Consider the following 20,675-nt stretch of genomic DNA (forward strand, 5'->3'; position numbering starts at 1 on the left):
AGAGGAGGCAGTAACATGTGTGTGTGTGAGGGCGTAGACACGTGAGACAGACACGTGGGGAGTGAGACAGGCCGAGGCGTTTAATTCTCTCCACTTGGTTATTGTCACTTCCACATTTCCCTGGACTTTAACTGTCTCCTGGTCCTGAAGCTGCTTTGTGATGTTTACTGAGATGTCAGAGAACCTTACTGTGTGGTGACTTTATTGTGGCTTTACTTTATTATTCTGGGTTTAATCAGTCACTCTGACTGCATTGTCCTTTGTATCTTACAGATGATGATAAAGTTTATACACACACACACACACACACACACACGCACACACAATAAAGACCACCACTTTAACAGGGATGTGTAGACTTTTATATACACTTTAGTTCCTTAATAAATGAGTCACATCCATAGTAACTAATAACTAATAATTGTGATAAAACCAACACACTATTAACTGCACCATGAAGCATCTCTCTCTACATTGCTGTACATGATAACGCACATAAGTTATTAATAGTAATAACAATATACCTTGTTATAGCCATCTGTATATTATGTTCATAGTACACACACACCTTACCATTTTATTTAACTCATGTAAACACTGTATATCCTGCACTTACTGCTATCGCACTCTGGTTAGACCTAAACTGTATTTCGTTGGCTTGTACATGTGTAATGACAAAGTTCAATCTAATATTTAACAAACATTAATTGTGAATAATCATTTGTCTCAGTGTGAACAGAACTTCATACGGGTGTATTTTATTTATTTTATCACCACCTGGTGGTGCAAATACTGAACTGTGCGCTCAGGGGTATCTTCAGAATTATTGGCACCGTTAAAAAAAAATTAATATTAAGTAGATTATTTATATGTATAAAAAACGTTATATTTTGCTTATAAAACAAACCCCATTTGTCTATTAAATTAGTACTGTGTTTTATCAAACCCCCCAATTTTCCAGTCACAACTCTGGAAATTCTCAATATCAATCAGACAGCAAGTCAAAACCCCATTAGACCACAGGGGAAACCACCAGCCTTGTTTTTTCCACCCCAGCTAAGTCCTGAGGGTATATATTTTCCCCACACAACCGGTGAACTAGTCAGTTACAGACTTAACAAATGAACACATCCATATTGACTGATCTACGTTCAGAAGTGAATTGTGTCGCGTTCACTCACTAATCAAAGGAGGAACTCATAATCGAGAAGTGAGAATTATAAGATGCTCTTAACCTGACATGAAGGACACAAGTACAGTCTGGTACAGAATTCAGCTCAGAGTTTATTATGATCACAAACTGCAACACAAATCATACAAACAATATTTACAGTTTCCTCTCCTTCTGTGTGAATAAAGTCTGCATCAGGAAACGCACACAAAACCAACACACTGCGACTAACCCAGTGCCCTCAACAGGCCGGGACAAGTGCAATATTTCATTCAGATAAAAGCAACATTGCGGCCGATCCCGACCTGCCGAGAAACAGGAAGGAAACTGAAGGGGGGCCTGGCAGGGGTGGGGGGTCCACAGATAAAACTGCTAAAAAAAAAAAAAACTCAAAGAAACTCCAGAAAAAACCAAATAAAAATTTAGGAAATAAATGAAATGACACTTAGAAAAATGCTGAAATCTGCTGGCTTTTATTCACAGCTATGATCAGTTTTGCATGGATTTGCACAGCCAAATTCTGACTGAACGCTGAATGCAAACCAGCAAAACTAACCAGAGCCGTACCGCACGACCGGATCCTTGGTGTTACGGTGACTTTCCACCTAGAAGTACTTCAAGTGCTCACACTGCAGTAGAAGTGCTACAGACCAAACTACCTGCACTATAAGCACTTTAATACTGCCGCGGACACAGGATGCAGACAGGAAGTGAGGTCAGTCGACAAGCTTGTCCGCCATCAGTTTTGCATAGATTTGCACAACTCTTTTTCTTGTGGTGCAACAATGCAAAACTGACAGAGAGCCGCAGATGAAGATGAGCACGCGTCAGGACGAACCGGGAACTCGAGCACGGAGATGGACGAACATTCCGGCTCGCTCATGCCAGAAGGAGCACTTAGGGCAGTAGGTGCCGATCTAATCCACTATCTGCACTAGATGCACCTTAGCAAAAGAAGCAGCAAGTAATTAATTCTCTTTCATAAGATTTCTATCTCAGAGGCCACAATAAACAAGTTATCAAGGCTTATTGATTAAGAACGCTGGATCGATGAGCTTTTCTTGGATTTTAGTGCTTTAAAAAACACTTAATAAAAGACCAAGTTGCCTCAATTGTCAACAGTTCTGTAGTAAACGGCTAAACAAAACATCGGAATAATATTTCAGTGAGATTTCAGCCAGCACCAACTCACCACCGCCCGTTAACAACTCTGGCACCATGGGGGAAGATCACGGATAAACCTGAGGAGCATTTAGAGTGTGTAGAGCTGGAAGTGCCTCCACTGCAGTAGATGTCGTACTGAACTACCTGCACTGTAAGCACTTTGACTCTACAGAGACACTCAGCCCTGAAAACGGCATCACAGACGAGACGTCGCTCCACGACGTGCTGCAGTCACGCAACAGAAACCTGAACACAACAAAACAGGAGAGAAAAGCAGTTACAGATGAACATGGTCGAGGTTATATAAAGTAAAATAATAAATTACTTGCAACATGCTGTTAGAGTAATATGATGAACATGTGGGTAGTGAGATGAAAGCGGTACAGGTCCAACACCAGACTGATTTTTATCCCTGTTCTAACAGTAACTTGACCAACACTTCATTAACACACATTAGAGTTTGATTCCTAAGGTTGTGAGTGCGAGTCTCGGGCCGGGAATACCACGACTGAGGACTGAGATAAGGCACCGACCCCCCCCCAACTGCTCCCCAGGCACCGCAGCATAAATGGCTGCCCCACTGCTGCACTTTGGATGGGTTAAATGCAGAGAACAAATTCTGAGTATGGGTCACCGTACTTTATGTCACATCACTACACTTCGCATTACAGTGAACAGTTGCATGAGTTACTGATGATTTTACACATGCATGTGTTGCTGCATTATAGCAGCTATAAACAGACCTTCCATAAGTGATGAACATCTTACACTGAACACCACACCGGTGATTATACACGTACTTAACCCACTGATGCTGACAATCAGCTGGACAACTTCCTGTGAAGGAGCCGTTACTATAGAAACGCTGAGGGACCTGTGACACTAAACAGCATCCAGACTCCAAACACACACCATGTACTTTATACTGAGGCTGGAGTTGTGAGCTACTTCCTTTAGAAACAGGAAGTCAGTGTGACAAACACCTGCAGACTGACACCAACACTAATGATTAACCCCACAGAAGTGACACTAAGACATAACCTGTGACAAACAGCCCCAGATGTATAAATCTCTACACTACATGGTGTAATAAGCGTGAGCACAAATCTGACTGTTTACTAGCAGCTTGTGTGGCCCGCCTTTCAGAGCTGCGCATGCGCAGTTAACTGTAAAAAGATTGCGCACGATCAGCAGAAACGGCGCATGCGTGGTTCCGCCTCACTCCGCGCCCCTCCCCCACATGGGGTTTACACCAACATGGCGGCTCCGAACTCGCGGTGTGTTTGTGTTACAAACTAAACTCTGGAACACACGCAGACGTTAAGGGTCGCGGTCACGTGAGACGCTCCTGTACGAGTGCGGATAGACGCGACACAAAGTGCTCATAACGCCGAAATAAACACACTAATAACACGTTACCATAAACAAGCTAGCGATGCTAGCGTCCATGTTACTCACCTCTCCTCTCTCACAGGACGTAATTTACACGTGTTCTGGCTTTAATTTGTTCCATAAACACGGTTTAAAGTCCTAAAGTCTATAAAAGTCGCCTGTGAGACGGAAAGTTAGTTAAAACACAGACACCGCACTGATCGGCCTGCGCGCGCGCACACACGCTGCACGCGCACAAACACTCACGCTGGACACGCGCACCAACAAACTGTAAAACAAAACACAACAAAAACAACGCGCGTGTGTGAGGTGTGTGTGTGTGTGTGTGAACCTCAGCACGGAGCTCTCACACACGCCTCGTTACAAGTCTCTGCTTGTGTATGTGGTGGGATTAGCATTAGCCTGTGCGCTAGCAGGTCTCGTGCGGCCTGCAGCCCCCCATGTGCTTCCAGTGCTTTGTTCTGCAGCCACTTAGGAAACTCTCTCACACACACACTTACTTATACACACACACACACACACACATGGGGAAACAACTTCACTCTCCAGCGCAAACTCAAACTTTAATGCACTTTACAGTCGAACACGTTAAACAAGACTAAAGAGGGTCCACGTGACGCCTTTAATCCACTAAAGTTACTCAGCACGTACACGCGTTCTGCAGCTGAAGAAACGCGCGCATCTCCGGTGTTATTAGCAGCGTTACTGCCCTCCGTGTAACGTGTTTGTAGCGCGCACGAGCACCAGCTCACGCCGTCCCGCGTGCGCACACAAACACGCGCGCGAGCGCTGAACTAAAGCTTACAACAGGTTTCACGTCAACAGCGTGCGCACAGCGAGCGCCTGCCTACTGAATATCCACCATCTTACACACACATACACACGCGCGCGCGCACTTACCATCCGCGAGCGCCGATCCGAGGATAAATAACATAAAGGCGACACGATGCAGCCGGAGAAAAGAGAGCGCACGAGACACAGTGTGTGAGCACGCGTGAGAGAACGCGGGCGGCGCGAGTAGCAACAAAACGCTGCGTCTCTCCGACACCGCGTGCTGAATGAAGGGCGGCGCCCGTGCGCCTAAAGAACTCCAACTACCTCATTAGCATAAATCAGCTGCCTGAGCCAATCACAGCGCGCCGCTTTACTACAATGCAAAATAGCCACAAGTGCAAAACATCCGCGACTGACGTAGTAATAATAACAACAACAATAATAATAAGTATTATTATAATAAGAACAAGAACAACAATAATAATATAACAACAACAACAATAATAATAACAATAATAATAATGTCAAGTGTATACAAAGTATATAATGACAAAAATACAAACCTAAAATTAAAAATAAAATAAATGATTTCTATATTAAAATATAAATCGTATATATTATGCATATAAAACATATTATGTATATATGTAAATTTATACATAATATGTTTTCGTTTCAGTTTTGGTATTTGTTTGTTAAAAGATTTTTATTTATTATTTCATTGTTAAGCAAATGAACGCTTGATTCAGCATTTGTTAGTTTGTGCAGTATTTTTAATTTGCACAAAAAAAGACAACAATATAATTATTATCAGACATAGAATTATGAATAATATGCAAACATAACGTAAAATTCAACTGTAAATCACATGTATAACTACTACTAATAATAATTAGGGTTAAACATGAACTACGTAATGATATAAAATGATATACACACACTGTAGCTTTTGTTTCAGTATTTTAACAGTATTTGGAATTTGTATAATTTATATTATCGTTAATAAACAGATATTATTTCTGATTTCAACTAAAACAATATTTCAGTTCTTTCAGCAATTCTGGAGTCTTGGACAGTTTACTTTGTGTGTACTTTGTCTTATGCAATTAAAAAAAAGACACCAATATCCACAATCAGACACAGAAAAGCAAATAATATGCAAACACAATAACAAAATCATCTTCTTATCTTCTTCTTCTTCTTCTTCTTCTTCTTCTTCTTATTATTATTATTATTATTATTATTATTATTATTATTATTATTATTATTAGTAGTAGTAGTAGTAGTAGTAGTAGTAGTAGTAGTATTAAATTACAACTCATCTTAATAAAACAAGGTAAATTATAATATTAATAATAATAATAATAATAATAATAATAATAATAATAATAATAATAATAATAATAATAATAATAATTTCATTTATTAATAGCATACAGTATATGATTGTTTTTGTTAAATTTACTATTTAGAAAGGAGTTTTTTTATTTACACATTTAAACAACTTTGTTTTTGCATTTATAACTAATTTTGTTATTTTCAGACAAATCCTGCTAATCCTGTAATAATCCCTGCTGAGGTTGTTACTATTTCTTCCAGATTGATTATTTTCCTATAACAGCATGCTCAGACTACAGTGATTTGCCAACAATTACAATACTGAATTAAAAATGGCCAGGAAACAGATGTGAAACAGCTTTTTTGTTATTTTATAATTTCTTGTTTCTTTCTTTTTTTATTTGGAAAAATCCATGAGATGCAACTCTGGTGCAGACAAAGAAGGCAGAGGAAACCTGAGCTGAGTGAGTCATTTGGAGTGTTTATTGCACTGTGTCAGTTCAGTAATGCTTTAAAACCGTGAAATGTGTGTCAGTCCCTCCACCCTGCCGTCCATTCTCGGGTGTCCAGAGACGTGTTCAGAATGTGATGGGAACGTTTGGAGCTGCAAATGAGGAACTCATGAAGATTATTATTTGATAAACAGCTGGTATAAATGGCTGGGGTTCTGCCTGCATGAACAAGCCATATTTAGTGTGTGTGTGTGTGTGTGTGTGTGTGTGTGTGTGTGTGTGTGTGTGTGTGTGTGTGTGTGTGTGTGTGTGTGTGTGTGTGTGTGTGTGTGTGTGTGTGTGTGTATGTGTGTGTGTTTTACTGTTAGTAAGAATGAGGAACATAAACACTTCACAAGGTTTCTTTACTATCATAAAGGTTTTTCCAGTGATGTTTTAAGGGAAAGCACATTATGAGACATTATACATGAGTATGATGTCCAGTATACAGCAGTATGATGTCCAGTATATAGCAGTATTATGATGTCCAGTATCCAGCAGTATTATGATGTCCAGTATACAGCAGTATGATGTCCAGTATACAGCAGTATGATGTCCAGTATACAGCAGTATGATGATGTCCAGTATACAGCAGTATGATGTCCAGTATACAGCAGTATGATGATGTCCAGTATATAGCAGTATTATGATGTCCAGTATACAGCAGTATGATGTCCAGTATACAGCAGTATGATGATGTCCAGTATAGAGCAGTATTATGATGTCCAGTATACAGCAATATGATGATGTCCAGGGTCAGATGTAAGATCGATTAATGACTACATTATGGATATGAAGTCCCAGTGTGAGATTATCCTTCTTCTTGCCTGTTTGTGCTCTAATCAGAAAACAATGCAGTTTTTGCACTAGACTATTGAGCCTGTGGTCATGTGAGTCATCTCACTTATATAACACATTCTCTTTCTTCCTGCTCCTCATCTGCATCATTAGCCATGTTAACCAGCATTCATAATCTCCAGCCTCTGGCTACGTTTCAGTACAGCATGCGTTCTCTCGTAGAATACTGTTGGTCATCGGTTACTAGTTGAACACGGTGCGGTGACCTGGTCGAGCATCAGCTTGTTGAAGCCAGTATCCTGAGAAAACACAGGTTATCCACTCCATTTGTGTAACAACAATTAATCACCCTTTCATTAGGGTCGTTAGGAGTCCTGGCGGCATTTCAAGTCTCACGGACAGAATAATCTGCCTGAGAAAACGCATGTCCCTGCTTATTTAGATGACATTATTATTTACTGTAAAGGTCTATGTTTACACCATCTGAGATCCTGGAGATGTGAGCAACTGGACGAGTGAAGTAGAGTACCTGGGCTTCCCATTTGGCCAGACATCGGAAACAGGATGGAGTTCCTGGGGTTGGCTGGACATTATCACAGGGTTGTACTGTATGTGATCTTTAGATGTCACCAGCCCACTGACACCGTCACATCACAACACCACCTATTATTCGAGCAAGACAGAGAGTCCCAAGCTCAGTCTCACTGTTCATTCAGTAATAATTAGAAATCATTTTTTTGTAATCTAATGACCAGTGAAAACTTTATTTTCCATTTCCCAAATTATGTTCACAATCACACACATTCATTTTTCAGTATAAGTAAACAATCACATCACTATCACCTTTCTATATAAGGGCCAAATTAAAATACCACAAATTTTATTTGTCTGAGCATTTGAGGTGCAAATATTAAAACTGTGATGATTATTTTTATATAAAACAGAAGTGCAACCCCTTTTGTATCATCTCTTAATAATTGCATTACTAAAAAATTGCAAAACTTTAAAAAAAAAAAAAAAAAAGAAACAAATACAGGCAACGAAGCAGAAGCAAGCAAATGCAATAAAAAATGAACACACCTGAGTCTGGCATTTAATCTAACTGCATGAGCATGATTATAATGTGGCTTGTGAACCCCGAGACCTTCTCAATGGACCATGTCTATCTGCATGTGAGCATCTTGTGGCTCTACAAGAGAACTGGCAGGAAAATAAAAAAGAAAGAAAAATGCACTTGTGAGACTTCACAAAAGATGGAAAACGTTAAAGGAAGATTGATGGCTGACTATAAATCAGTAGAAACACTGCAGTAATCAGGTACAGAGAAAATATTCAATGATGATGATGATGATGATGATGATGATGATAAAGTCTACTGCCAAAATCAAACCGGTGAAAACTATAAACTGGGCCAATAAAACAACACTTTAGACCTGTAGAGCAACACAAGCCTCACACAAAGAGCAGCTGTAAGAAACTTGGCAGAAATTTGTTGGATATACTGTAGGTTTAAATCTCAGTAATGAAAGGTGTACAGATCTGAGCTGCATTAAGGTCCTATAACTTTAACACAGCAGCATTTTCCCGCAGAGCAAATAACCTGCTGTTTAACTCCATGTTGAATTTAGAAGTCATGAGATTACTGTAAGTGACATCACATTAGGGGGGCACTTACTTCTGTTTTATACTCTATATATTAGTGCAATTTTAGGGCTAAATATACAAACGATAGAACTGTGAACACGTCACTGATATTTTAGTGTATATACATCATTTCATAACAGGAACTAAACCGAAGACGTGTAGAGAGTCAGCAGGCGTCTTAAAGACTCGAATAAATCATCGAATGAACAAAACAATGAAATTATTTCTGTACATCATAAATAAATGCAAATAAATAAATAAAACTCACAATTCTTTAATAATTAAAAATAGTTGTATAAACAAAAGTAACGGTGAAATGTTTGTGGACGTGTACAGCTCATGCTTTAGAGTAAAAACGATCCCTTTTCGGTCGTCTTGTCGTCGCGGTAATAAAAAGGTTGGTTTTAATCTGTTGAATCACTTTTTATGTTTTATTTTATAAGCAAAATGAAAAATGCATAAAATTGGCTAGTAAAAAGGTTTGAAATGAAATGTCATTTTATTGCTGTTTCCTTTATTAAGATTGCAGAAAGGGAACATAAATATAACATTACCTCTTAAACCCTGAATAAACTCTACTGAGCTCGAGATTTTACCCTGAAGCTTTGTGACGAGGAGCCGTCAGACGCACGGAACGAAAATGACCCAAATTACTGTAACTTTTGGGACAAGCAGAGAAAAACAAAGCAGGGTCGAAGATCTGCACTGAAGAAGCCCTGAACTTCACCAGGATTAGTGGCCATGTGTCGTGTTATCATTCATTCATTCATCTTCTACCGCTTATCCGAACTTCTCGGGTCACGGGGAGCCTGTGCCTATCTCAGGTGTCATCGGGCATCGAGGCAGGATACACCCTGGACGGAGTGCCAACCCATCACAGGGCACACACACACACACACACACACACACACACACTCTCATTCACTCACACACTCTCACTACGGACAATTTTCCAGAGATGCCAATCAACCTACCACGCATGTCTTTGGACCGTGGGAGGAAACCGGAGTACCCGGAGGAAACCCCCGAGGCACGGGGAGAACATGCAAACTCCACACACACGAGGCGGAGGTGGGAATCGAACCCCGACCCTGGAGGCGTGAGGCGAACGTGCTAACCACTATGCCACCTAAAACTAAAATAAACCTTCAGACACACCATCAGTATGATCAAACAAACTGACCATTAAAGGAACATCCCCAGATACCTCACTGTACAACATCGCTGAACCTTTTTGGAATCTTTAATTGCAATAAACCCCGGGGTTTTTCTGACTCTGCAAAATCTTCTAGATGAATGACTTCCACATCAAATGCTTATCAGATGTACTGCATGGTGGACAAGCTAAAAATAGCTGTTTCAGCTGAAAACTCCTCACTGCGTTAGATACTCGTTTTATATCATCATTTATAAATCTTCGCTGGTGGAGTCAAGTGGAGATTATCAGGAAGAGTAAGTAAGATTAGGAAGATTTGGTGTACTGCGTCTTTGTGCCAAACTGTACGCCGAGTTCTGATGATCATTTAAAAATCATAGCCATCACCAGCCAATCAGCATTCAGTAAGCATTTGACAAGATTATCTGTTGAGCTACTTTCATGAAACCTGAACGGTTTGTTCATGAAAGGTTTGGTGCCTTTATTGTTCCGGATCTAGCAGGTCTCCCGGGTGGTCCAGCAGCAGGATCCTGTGCTTCCTGGGCTGGGAACTAACTCAGCCACTGAAGAGTTAACTGTCTGGATAAAAATGTTAGTGTTGCATCAGGAAGGGCATCTGGTATAAAATGGACTATTTAAAAAGACGAGAGTGCACGGACCCCTTTGGTAGATATTCTTCTTCTTCTTTCATGAACAGCAGGTGGCGTCGTTGTGATTTTCCTGGTCCACGTCCACTGCTTGGCACCATGTTAATGTGCTGAAAATGTCATCCATCATGATGAAGATCTACTCTGAAGATTTTTACTTTTACTTGCTCTTTATAAAACGTTTTCCGTCTTAGACTCCTATGAGTTATTCTCAGAAGCCTTTCACACATCGGCGGTGATATTAACTAAGACACAAAACTCAGAACTGACTGAATGCTGTCCTTTTCTCGTGAACTTCCAGATAATCAGGCTCAAACTTCGGCTGTGCTTTTAACTCCCAGTATTCAGCACTGTTGGGCTTCATGTACATCACTGTTTGTTGTATTCTTTCTGAATGTAAATAGTGAGGTGCGATATAATCAGATGAGTACAGTGTTGTATTGTGATTGCACGGTAAACCGGACCTACAGGTGCCTTGGTGGCTTCGTCCCAGGATGTCTCGATAGAAAAGATTATGGTCTCGTAGAGGTGAAGGTCTGTTACTCGCACTGAACTCGGAACTGTTCACGATGCTTCTCAGTTCCTCATCCGAGTTGTATGACAAAGCATGTTGCTCCTCAAAATCACTGTACCTTTCTTCCAGAACAACATCTGTTGGACACTTAGACACTGGAAGAGTAGGGACATATTCATAAATGTGACCTGCCGAAGTCCTGATCTTTGCTACCGGTCTGTCAACGTAAATTATGTCGAAGGACCTGGAGTCCGTGTTTTTGCTCTTGTTCTTTTTGTGGCGTTTTATCTTGAACATGGTGAACAGACCAGCGGTGACGAATACAGTCGCAATGAAAATAAGGAGCAAAGTGAGAATGAGCACGGAAAGAGGAACCGTGGGATCTAGTGGATCGTAATCCAGCGTCGTCTTTAAAGTAACAGTGCTGCCTGGGAAGGATTCTTCTGATGGTGGAAGCAGGGACGTTTGACTTTTAGCCACAACAGGACAAAGTTCAGAGGGATGAACCGAGCGTAAATCCTCTCCACTGAATTTTGTTGGCGATTCGCAAATCACATCGTTCACCACGGTTCCAGAACTGAGCTCCTCCAGCCATTTTTTCATTTCCACAACTAAGCAGGAGCAATCCCAGGGGTTCTCGAACAGATCTATCTGCACCAAAGACGTCAAATCTGCCAAAACCCCGTCCACTGGCACATATCGTAGGTGATTGTTGCGCAGATTCAACCGTGCCAAGTTTGAACCCATGAAAACTCCCAGTGGCAAAGTTTTGAGAAGGTTATTGTTGAGGAATAAAAGTTGAAGATTGGGTACTTGCACAAAGGTCGCAGGTTCTATCTCTCTGATCACGTTGTACTCCAAGTAGAGAAACTGGAGACGCTCTAAGCCCGAGAACATATCGTCCGTAAGACGCTCTATTAAGTTTCCATTTAAATAAAGTCTCCGTAAGTTATGTAGCTCTGCAAATGTTTTGCTATGAACGACGGATATCCGATTATTGCCCAAGTGAAGCAGATCCAAGCCCGTAGTGTCCACGAAATCTGTACTGTGCAAAGAGCTGATGTAGTTTCCTGTGAGATACATCTTTTTTGGATTATATGGTTTGGGATTCAGATCCAAGATGCATTCAATTTTCCTCTCTTGGCAGTTCACGTTCAAGCCGAGATCTGAAATCTGGAGATTACAGGAGCATACGGTGGGACACTCAGGAGAGACTGGAGGTTTGGTTTGGTATCCTGCCACTGGCCCATAATTCTTTGGATTGCTGGATGAAACCCTCGGTGTCGGTCTGGTACGCAGCTTCCCTGACTGACGACTGCTCCTCGTGGGTTGTGTAGCACGGACAATATTCGAAGAAGCGATCGCCTCAGGTTTGTGAAATCCTTCGGCACCTATCTCATATTCAGCTACGGCTCTTCTTGGGCACAGCTCCTGCTTGGAGATCACGTCGAGGTCCCTTCCGTGAAGCCGGAAAGGAGTTTCACACACTACGTCTCCTGCTAACGCCGTGTACGATATGCTTTCGAGCCAGCCTTTGAGGCCAATAAGCTCACAAGTACAGTTCCAAGGATTCTCTTCTAGTTGTATTTCCACAATTTTGGATAAATGTTCAAGAAGTCCATGATAAGGAAGAACCTTAAGCTGGTTCCCTCTGAGATCTAGGTGGGTCAAAGAAACAGATTGGAAAACATTTTGGGGCAAGAAACCCAGCAGGTTATCATTCAAAATCAGCACGTCCAGACATCGTAACCCACTGAAGGTGTTGGACTCAATGCAGCGAATGTAATTATTGTCTACTTGAAGGTATTCTAGACTTTCCAGGCCAGTAAAAGTATCATCTCTGAGCACCTCGATCCTGTTGTTGTTTAAGTGTAAGCGCTTTAGTATGCCGAGTCCATTAAAAGCCCCGGTCTCTATTTCAGCTATGTCATTACTGCCCAGGTGTAAAATCCTGAGTCCCTCATAACGTGAGAAATCATCAAAGGAAAGTTTTTTCAGCAGATTTCCTGTGAGAAACAGATGATGTGTGTCGAAGCGCAGAGATCCGACTTCAGAGAGACTCACGATTCCTCGTCTTTCACAGCTGGTTATCGAAATTCCATCTTTTTCTTCGCAAACACACAACCGTCCACAAACTTCCTCATAAACATCAAACGTCTCGCTAAAACAGATCGATATGGTGATAAACGAGAGCGCCGTTACGTAGACTTTCATGTTTATCGGCGTGGATGGTGCCAATCACTCAGTGTCATCTGACCTAGAAAATGAAAGAGAGAGAGAGAGAGAGAGAGAGAGAGAGAGAGAGAGAGATAATACAGTTATGATGGAACTCTTGAATACACAGTACTATTGTACGATAGCACAAATACTGATGTTTAAAAGTGAACCATATGAAGATGTGTTTGCATGTGATGCACAGGTCCAGTGTAATGAATCATAAACAGTTAATACACAAATAAATAAATAAATAAATAAATAAATAAATAAAATGAGGAAAATGACAAGTATCGGTGATGACATGTGTGTAAATATCACTGCAAGCCTAAAGCCTATGACCTACATTTTTTACATGCAAATCATCCTTTTTTCATTTTTTTTATTTATTACAGAAGGATCTTCTTACCGCTGATGTGAAGATCCACAAAACATCTGTTACTAAATTCAGAACTGTTGATTCATTATATCGAAGAGGACGAATTCAGCAACATCTCCATCCTCCGCCTGCCTCCTTCTTCTCTCGTCTCTCTTTCCTCCTTCTCTCTTTTCTCAGTCTGTTTGGCTCTCGTCTTTTCTCTTTTAATCCTCTCACTTCTCTGGTTCCTTTTCTGCTTCTCTACTTAATTATTCCAAATATTTCCCCCTGATGTATGTTTATGTAAGAGAGCTGATATACAAGAGGACATGAGCTGCAGTCTCTCTCTCTCTCTCTCTCTCTTTCTCTCTCTCCCTCTCTCTCTATCACTCGCTCCCTTCTTTGCGCTCTCTCTCTCACTCGCTCTCACTCTCTTTCTCTTTGCCAGTTTAGCCTGTCTCTGATTGGCTCTCCTCTATCACCCCTTGTCTTATCCTGATTGGCAGAAACAATACTCTTCATTTGCATCACACAACTGCACGTGTTACATTTCATCATGAAAATACTTCATGAGTGTGAAGAAATCTTCATCCCTTCAAATAAAAATGTACATCCATGATGTTAACATAACATGATGTTATCTTTATTGAGACACACAGTGGCCACGCCTCCTTCACTGAGATTGACAGATACAAAGGCCACGCCTCTTTTGTGACTTCAAATACTAAATAGACACAGATTCGAAAAGGATGTGCACTGTTTCTTGGTTGTTGTTTTAGTTACACACACACACACACACACACACACACACACACACACACACACACACACACACACACACACACACACACACACACCTCCCTATTATTATTCTGAATGTAATCTTTAATTCATGATTCCCTGATGTATTTAGGACACCGCATTTCACACACACACACACACACACACACACACACACACACACACACACACACACACACACACACACACACACACACACACACACACACACACACACACACACACATGTATTGCAGTGTTTGTATAAAGTGTGTGTGTACTGCAGTTCATCACTGAGCCTTTAAATGGCACTGCCAAGCTCTGGAAGATATATCCTTATCCATATGGATAAGATGAACACACACACACACACACACACACACACACACACACACACACACACACACACACACACACACACACACAAGAAAATATAACACCATAAATCAATCTTAAGACACTACAGACAATTTATTTTAAGGAGGTAAAAGAATCAGTTTAAGGTCAAACCACTAAACTGCAGATCAACTGACTGCATTACATTACATTCTATATAAAGTCACACAATCTAGAGAGAGAGACAGAGAGAGAGAGAGAGAGAGAGAGAGAGAGAGAGAGAGAGAGAGAGAGAGAGACAGAGAGAGAGAGAGAGAGAGACAGAGAGACAGAGAGAGAGACAGAGACAGAGAGAGAGAGAGAGAGAGAGAGAGAGAGAGAGAGAGAGAGATGATAACATATAGATAATATATATATCGCGATATCTATATACGATCTATATATATCTATATCTCTATCCATCTAATACAATTATCTCTACCCGCCATATTACAGTTCTCTCCTACTATATCTATATAAATCTATTATCATCTCTCTCCAGATCTCTACGCTCTCTACTCACTCACAAATATTCTCTCATACAGATGCTCATTCTACGTCTCTCATGATATCCAATATATAGGATCTAGTATATACATATACATTCTATCTATTGAGATATATATATAATTATACAGATAAATAAATAATAATACATATAGACATATACATATATATAGAATATATATACATATATCATATACACATTCTATTTATATACAATATATATATATATTTACTTATATATATCATAAGACATCTCTCTCTCTCCCTTCTCTCTCTCCACCCCTCTCTCTCTCTCTCTCTCGCTATCTCTCCTTCTACTCTATAATATATATATATATCGAGACCCTCCTACAGAGCGTAGCCAATTATAATTAGCTTTCAGCTGCAGCTGGCTGAAAAATAATTAATCCTTTTTTATTCTAAGAACAGACCGACACAATCTTTGCTGATTTGTGAAATGGCTTTAATTCAGGAGAGACTTTAACTCTCTTTTTAATCCTCTGCAGTAAAAACTATTCATTTCTAGTCTAAGTATTGTGACTAGTATAGTCGAGCTGTGGGATCAGTGGAGGTTTGCTGCTCTACCAGTTTAGTTCTGCTAAGTGTAGGAACTAAACATCATCCCCATGATAATCATCCCCATGATAATCACAATACAAACGATGTCCAGTTCATCCACCTGATTTCTTCAGCAGCAGTTGTATGCTGATGGTAGATTCATCTGTATTCTGTAAATCTTCTGTACATCACACTTAAGTTGTCTTTCTCTTAGTAGTTCATGAAGGTTTTCAGCTTAAAGGGTAAAAAGGCCACTACACCTGAGCTGGCTGCGCTTCTTAAAGAGCATCGCTGCGTGTCAAGTGGTGCTGGTTGGAGATATGAGATCTGACACATCGGGTAAGAAATAGGTCACAGTTAGCATCCTGAAGTCATACAGTGGGCAGTGCAGGGCAGGCATGCATTTGTTATATACAACAATTAAACATCTTTAATCATTTTACACCTCTCTGACATCTAAAAGCAATTTCTCTGATGACAAAATCTACATAATGATGAAAATCATCGAAGTTCAGATCAGCTTTTATAGCTGGAAAATTTATTATATTTATTATTACCAGGATATAGGATACTTGGCATTAATCCTCATCTAGAAATACACAACCCCATGTCATGATCACACGATGTCATGACCGTCCGTTTTAATTGATTCTCCTGATTTCTGCAGGCCACGAATTCTCCTTCATCGCGCTCAATCCACTTCCCAGGTAATGTTACTTGAATGTAATAATCAAATTTGAACATTTAGAATGCACTTTTGTGTTTATGTGTTGAAAGAAAGATGAGGATATATTAAAAGGGAATCGGCGGTGGGTCATCGGGTCGTTATAGCTGACCTCCTTAACACAGTAAAAGTAGATAAGGCTCATGGGTAATGTAGTATTTAGTTTACTGTCCGATTTGACACACCTGTAAGAAATTACAGCAATTGCACCCAAATTCCACTCCAAGATACACATCTAAAAGAGCTCATTCCTAAAAAGGTATCATAAGGTAATACGTTTAGGACTCTAAACTTGATTCAATTATAAATATGGGGACGGCAGCAGGACATCAAGGATCACCACGAACAAAGGGTCTACATGACTGCGATTACCATTTAAAGTGACCACTTGGGTGATAACAATTATAACAATACCAAGACAAGGTGTACGTGCCCATGATTAATATTTAAAGCCATCAGCTAGACAACAAGGTGTAGCCCAGCCATTTGGGAGACATTCAGTTCTGACACTCAAAACAGAACCTCATTTAAATGACCAAAAGGGAAAACTGTATATAAGGCTTGAGCAGGATTTGCTCGGGGTTCTTATTGACTCCGACGAACCCAAAGTACGCCATGTGTTTTGTCACTGCTTTGCTGGGATAAACTTCTTGTTCTTCATTAAGATCTTCAACATCATCGTCTTATTTTTACACAATGCATTTTTTATTTCTTACACACCAAAAAGATGGAAAAACGGCTTTTCTCACAAAAGAATGAGCAACAACAATGCTTCTGAGTGGCAGAAAGAAAAACGTGGTTCAGACACAAAAGATGCTTCCTATTGAAATACATTAGATCGAAAGCTGAGTGACACGAAAAAAAGGGAAATTCCACGAACCCGAATCAATAGACTAAATTTTCGTGACACATCTCTGAAACATCAACATGAAAATAAGGCTAGACTTGACAAAAACATCACCATGTGCTCACGTCAGACATGAGCTTTATACACATGTCCATGTTTCTGCTGGATCTTTCTGATTTGAATGATATGGCACTTTTCATACATTTAAGACAAATCGAATATGAAATGAAACAAAAAAGAAGAAAATGTATAAAATATATCACAAAAAATGTCGAAATGGAATAAAAAAATAATAGAAAATTTTAATATTAAGAAATAATACAAATTTAATAGAAGAGTAAAATAAGTGTCAATGTAAAGCAAATTCCGTAGAATATTTGCAGTTAATTGGATATTCTAGATTAATACGTCCTTTGTTTTTTCTCCAGGTTTATTGTTTATTGTCTTTTTGTGATTTTTTTGAATGCTCACTCATACTGACGTACTCTGATGTTAAACTGTGGAGCGTCTACACGAGCGTGTAAAGATTGGCAGGTCTGGTAATGTAATGTAATATAATCAGAGTAAATGTCACTTGATTTCAGTTCATACTCTAATCTCTACACTGTAGTGCAGTGCGAGTGGAATGGTGTATTTTTTCTCTCTTGGATTTTGTAGTGTTTAAAAGCAAAGCCTTTAAAGTTGTCTCCCTTGGAGGAAAAGTATAATTAACCACATGTACTGCTGGGCTTCATCTTCCTCCAAACCCGAGGGGACAGATGCCCGATGATCACGTCATACACATTCCTCCACACGACAGCAGCCTCTTCCCTGTACACCAGTGTGAGCTGCTTATCTGAGGAAAACCGATAACAAGCTCCTCTTAAATTGTAATTGAAGCACAGCTGCGTTCGGAGCCGTCGATATCCTACTCATGCTCATTAACCTCCATATGTGGCTCATTAACCTCCATTTTTATTTTAAAAAAAAAAACGATTAATATTATAATACTCCTTTCTGCTTATTTCACACAAAAAGTCTAGAATGTTCATTAATCCATATACATATACACATCTGGACAATGCTGCTGCTTGGTTCACGTCCTTCACGCCACCTTCTTGCTAAATTCTCTCTCCTTTTCCCTTCACTATGTTTTGCATTTCTGGACTCAGATCCTCTGCAGGTTGAGAGAATTCACTAAAGATGGAGAGAGAGAGAGAGAGGAAGAGTATGAGATCAGTGTTATATAAGTGAGGATGACTCACACACGACCGTCGGCTCGCTGATCTAATCCAAATTTCTCCTGATTAGAACAAGCAGAACCAGACAGCGTTGAGGGAGATGTCAAGCAGTGTGTGTGCATCATGTTTTATACATATACAAAGATAAGAGGAAAATCATGTTCTCTATCACATACTGTAATTAAAACACACAACAAGGAGGGAGGTGCAGGGTCCTAACACACACACACACACACACACACACACACACACACACACACACACACACACACACAAAACAAAAACTATTCAATTTTACATAAATCATTTCATTATTTTAATGTTTTGAGTGAATAAAAATAAGAACAATCCACTAAACTGTATATAAACTAAACATACCTGAATAACTAGATAAAGCAGTGGTAATTATTATGTAGTTACCATTTGCTAGAATGGAATGCTAGTAGCCTACTGTACGCTAACACTGGTCAGGTTTCACTGGTCAGGTTTCACTGGATTCAAGTTAATTAAAAGACTAAACTCAAGCATATTTTTTATATGTTAGCAAGTTAGCAAAGGTAATAATATGCATGACATTGTCATTTAGTTAATATTAGTTAGCCAGAATAATGCTAACTGGCATATAGGTAACAACTAGCTAGCTAGATACAGTAGAGAAGACTAGCCATGTGTTCACTGAGCTAAAACTCGTATTTAAATACTATTTTTTATAAAAGGAAATATAAAATATCTTTAATATTTGATAAATAAAAAGATCAGAGATGGCCCTCTTCGCTTTTAGAAAATTTTAGAAAAAACATTTTCTTTAACTAGCTAGTTATAAAATGTATTGCTAACAATGTTGTCCTTTAGGTTTATATATTTATATTATATTAGCTATCCCAAGGTTCCACAAAGGATCTCTCTCCTCCTCATCCTCTGTCCTTCTTAAAGATTAATAGAAGTAAATGAAGCCGAAAGAGACGTCGATTTAACCTTCAGTGCTGTGTATCTTTATTTTCCTCAGATCATGTGTGTTAAAATGAGTTTAATAAAGTCTGTGCTGTTACAGTCCTGCTGTGCAGAGAGCCATGTGTGAAAGCGACACGGTTTACTTCACACTTTCCGTTCGGCTACGGAACAAATGATTTATTTATATTATCTTTACTCTGAAATGATTTTTTCCAGGTTTTCCTTTTAGTCAACGGTGAAAGTCAGTGATTGTTTTACGTTGCTCTCTGTTTCGAACTCTACGTTCAACTCCTGGATCTGTTCTATCTTCGATCTAAAGTGACAGTTGGCTCCCATGACAGAGTGGAGCTGGAGTCTGTGGTTGAGGTGTCTAGAGGTGACATAAGAATGCTGAAGAAACTTCTCCATGTCCTTGACAACACGTCACACCCACCGCATGAGACACTGGACTCCTATGGTAACACGTTCAGATGTAGACTGAGACCACCGAGGACAACCACGGAAGGTCTTTCCTACCAGCAGCCATCAAGCGCTGACACAATGAACACTGACTGTATCACTGTGTTAAATATGTTCACCATCCCAGTTAATAATATTTACAATATATACGTCGATATCATACGATGTGCAATATGACCTTAATGCTCAAAAACCTTTTTGTACATTTTGTATATACAGAATATTTCATATATGCAATTGTCATCATAACCAGCAGATGAACTGCTTAGATTTAAGTTATCTAAATAATAATAATAGTCAATACAACAGAAAGTGTGTGTGTGTGTGAGAGAGAGAGAGAGAGAGAGAGAGAGAGAGAGAAATGAAGTGATGGGATTAAAGTGTTTTGATCACACTGATAAACACACCGTGTACAAAACCTCTCAATAAGAACACACTCACAGGTTTAGGGGTCTTTCGTTAAGAAAGACGTTCATCATCTCGTCCATTTTTATTCATTTCACCTCTTTAGACAGGAAGTCATGTGGAGAATAAACATCGGCTGAATGTGAGATTTAATCTGTACATTTACATTCATCAGAATATATTATAAA

General features: G+C 39.7%; 1 protein-coding gene and 1 long non-coding RNA gene across 2 annotated transcripts; both read right to left on the bottom strand.

The window, feature by feature from the left end:
- Window positions 1-1,266: 1,266 nt before the first annotated feature.
- On the bottom strand, window positions 1,267-4,855 carry LOC113642094. Its single transcript, XR_003440466.2, has 3 exons — window positions 4,628-4,855; window positions 2,364-2,581; window positions 1,267-2,115 (listed from the first exon to the last, which is right to left on the bottom strand). It is a non-coding gene; the product is annotated as an uncharacterized LOC113642094 (long non-coding RNA).
- A 4,945-nt stretch (window positions 4,856-9,800) lies between these two features.
- slitrk5b (SLIT and NTRK-like family, member 5b) lies at window positions 9,801-14,059 on the bottom strand. The gene is made up of 2 exons (XM_047814648.1): window positions 13,713-14,059; window positions 9,801-13,346 (listed from the first exon to the last, which is right to left on the bottom strand). The coding sequence occupies exon 2, from the start codon at window positions 13,301-13,303 to the stop codon at window positions 10,835-10,837; it is 2,469 nt and encodes an 822-aa protein (XP_047670604.1). The 5' UTR covers window positions 13,304-13,346; window positions 13,713-14,059; the 3' UTR covers window positions 9,801-10,834.
- Window positions 14,060-20,675: the final 6,616 nt, after the last annotated feature.

This window comes from Tachysurus fulvidraco, chromosome 6, assembly GCF_022655615.1.
Source record: "Tachysurus fulvidraco isolate hzauxx_2018 chromosome 6, HZAU_PFXX_2.0, whole genome shotgun sequence".
NCBI lineage: Eukaryota > Metazoa > Chordata > Actinopteri > Siluriformes > Bagridae > Tachysurus > Tachysurus fulvidraco.

Bases quoted from the DNA above. Each gene is read 5' to 3' on its own strand.
- slitrk5b (XM_047814648.1), bottom strand. From the start codon at position 13,303: ATGAAAGTCTACGTAACGGCGCTCTCGTTTATCACCATATCGATCTGT.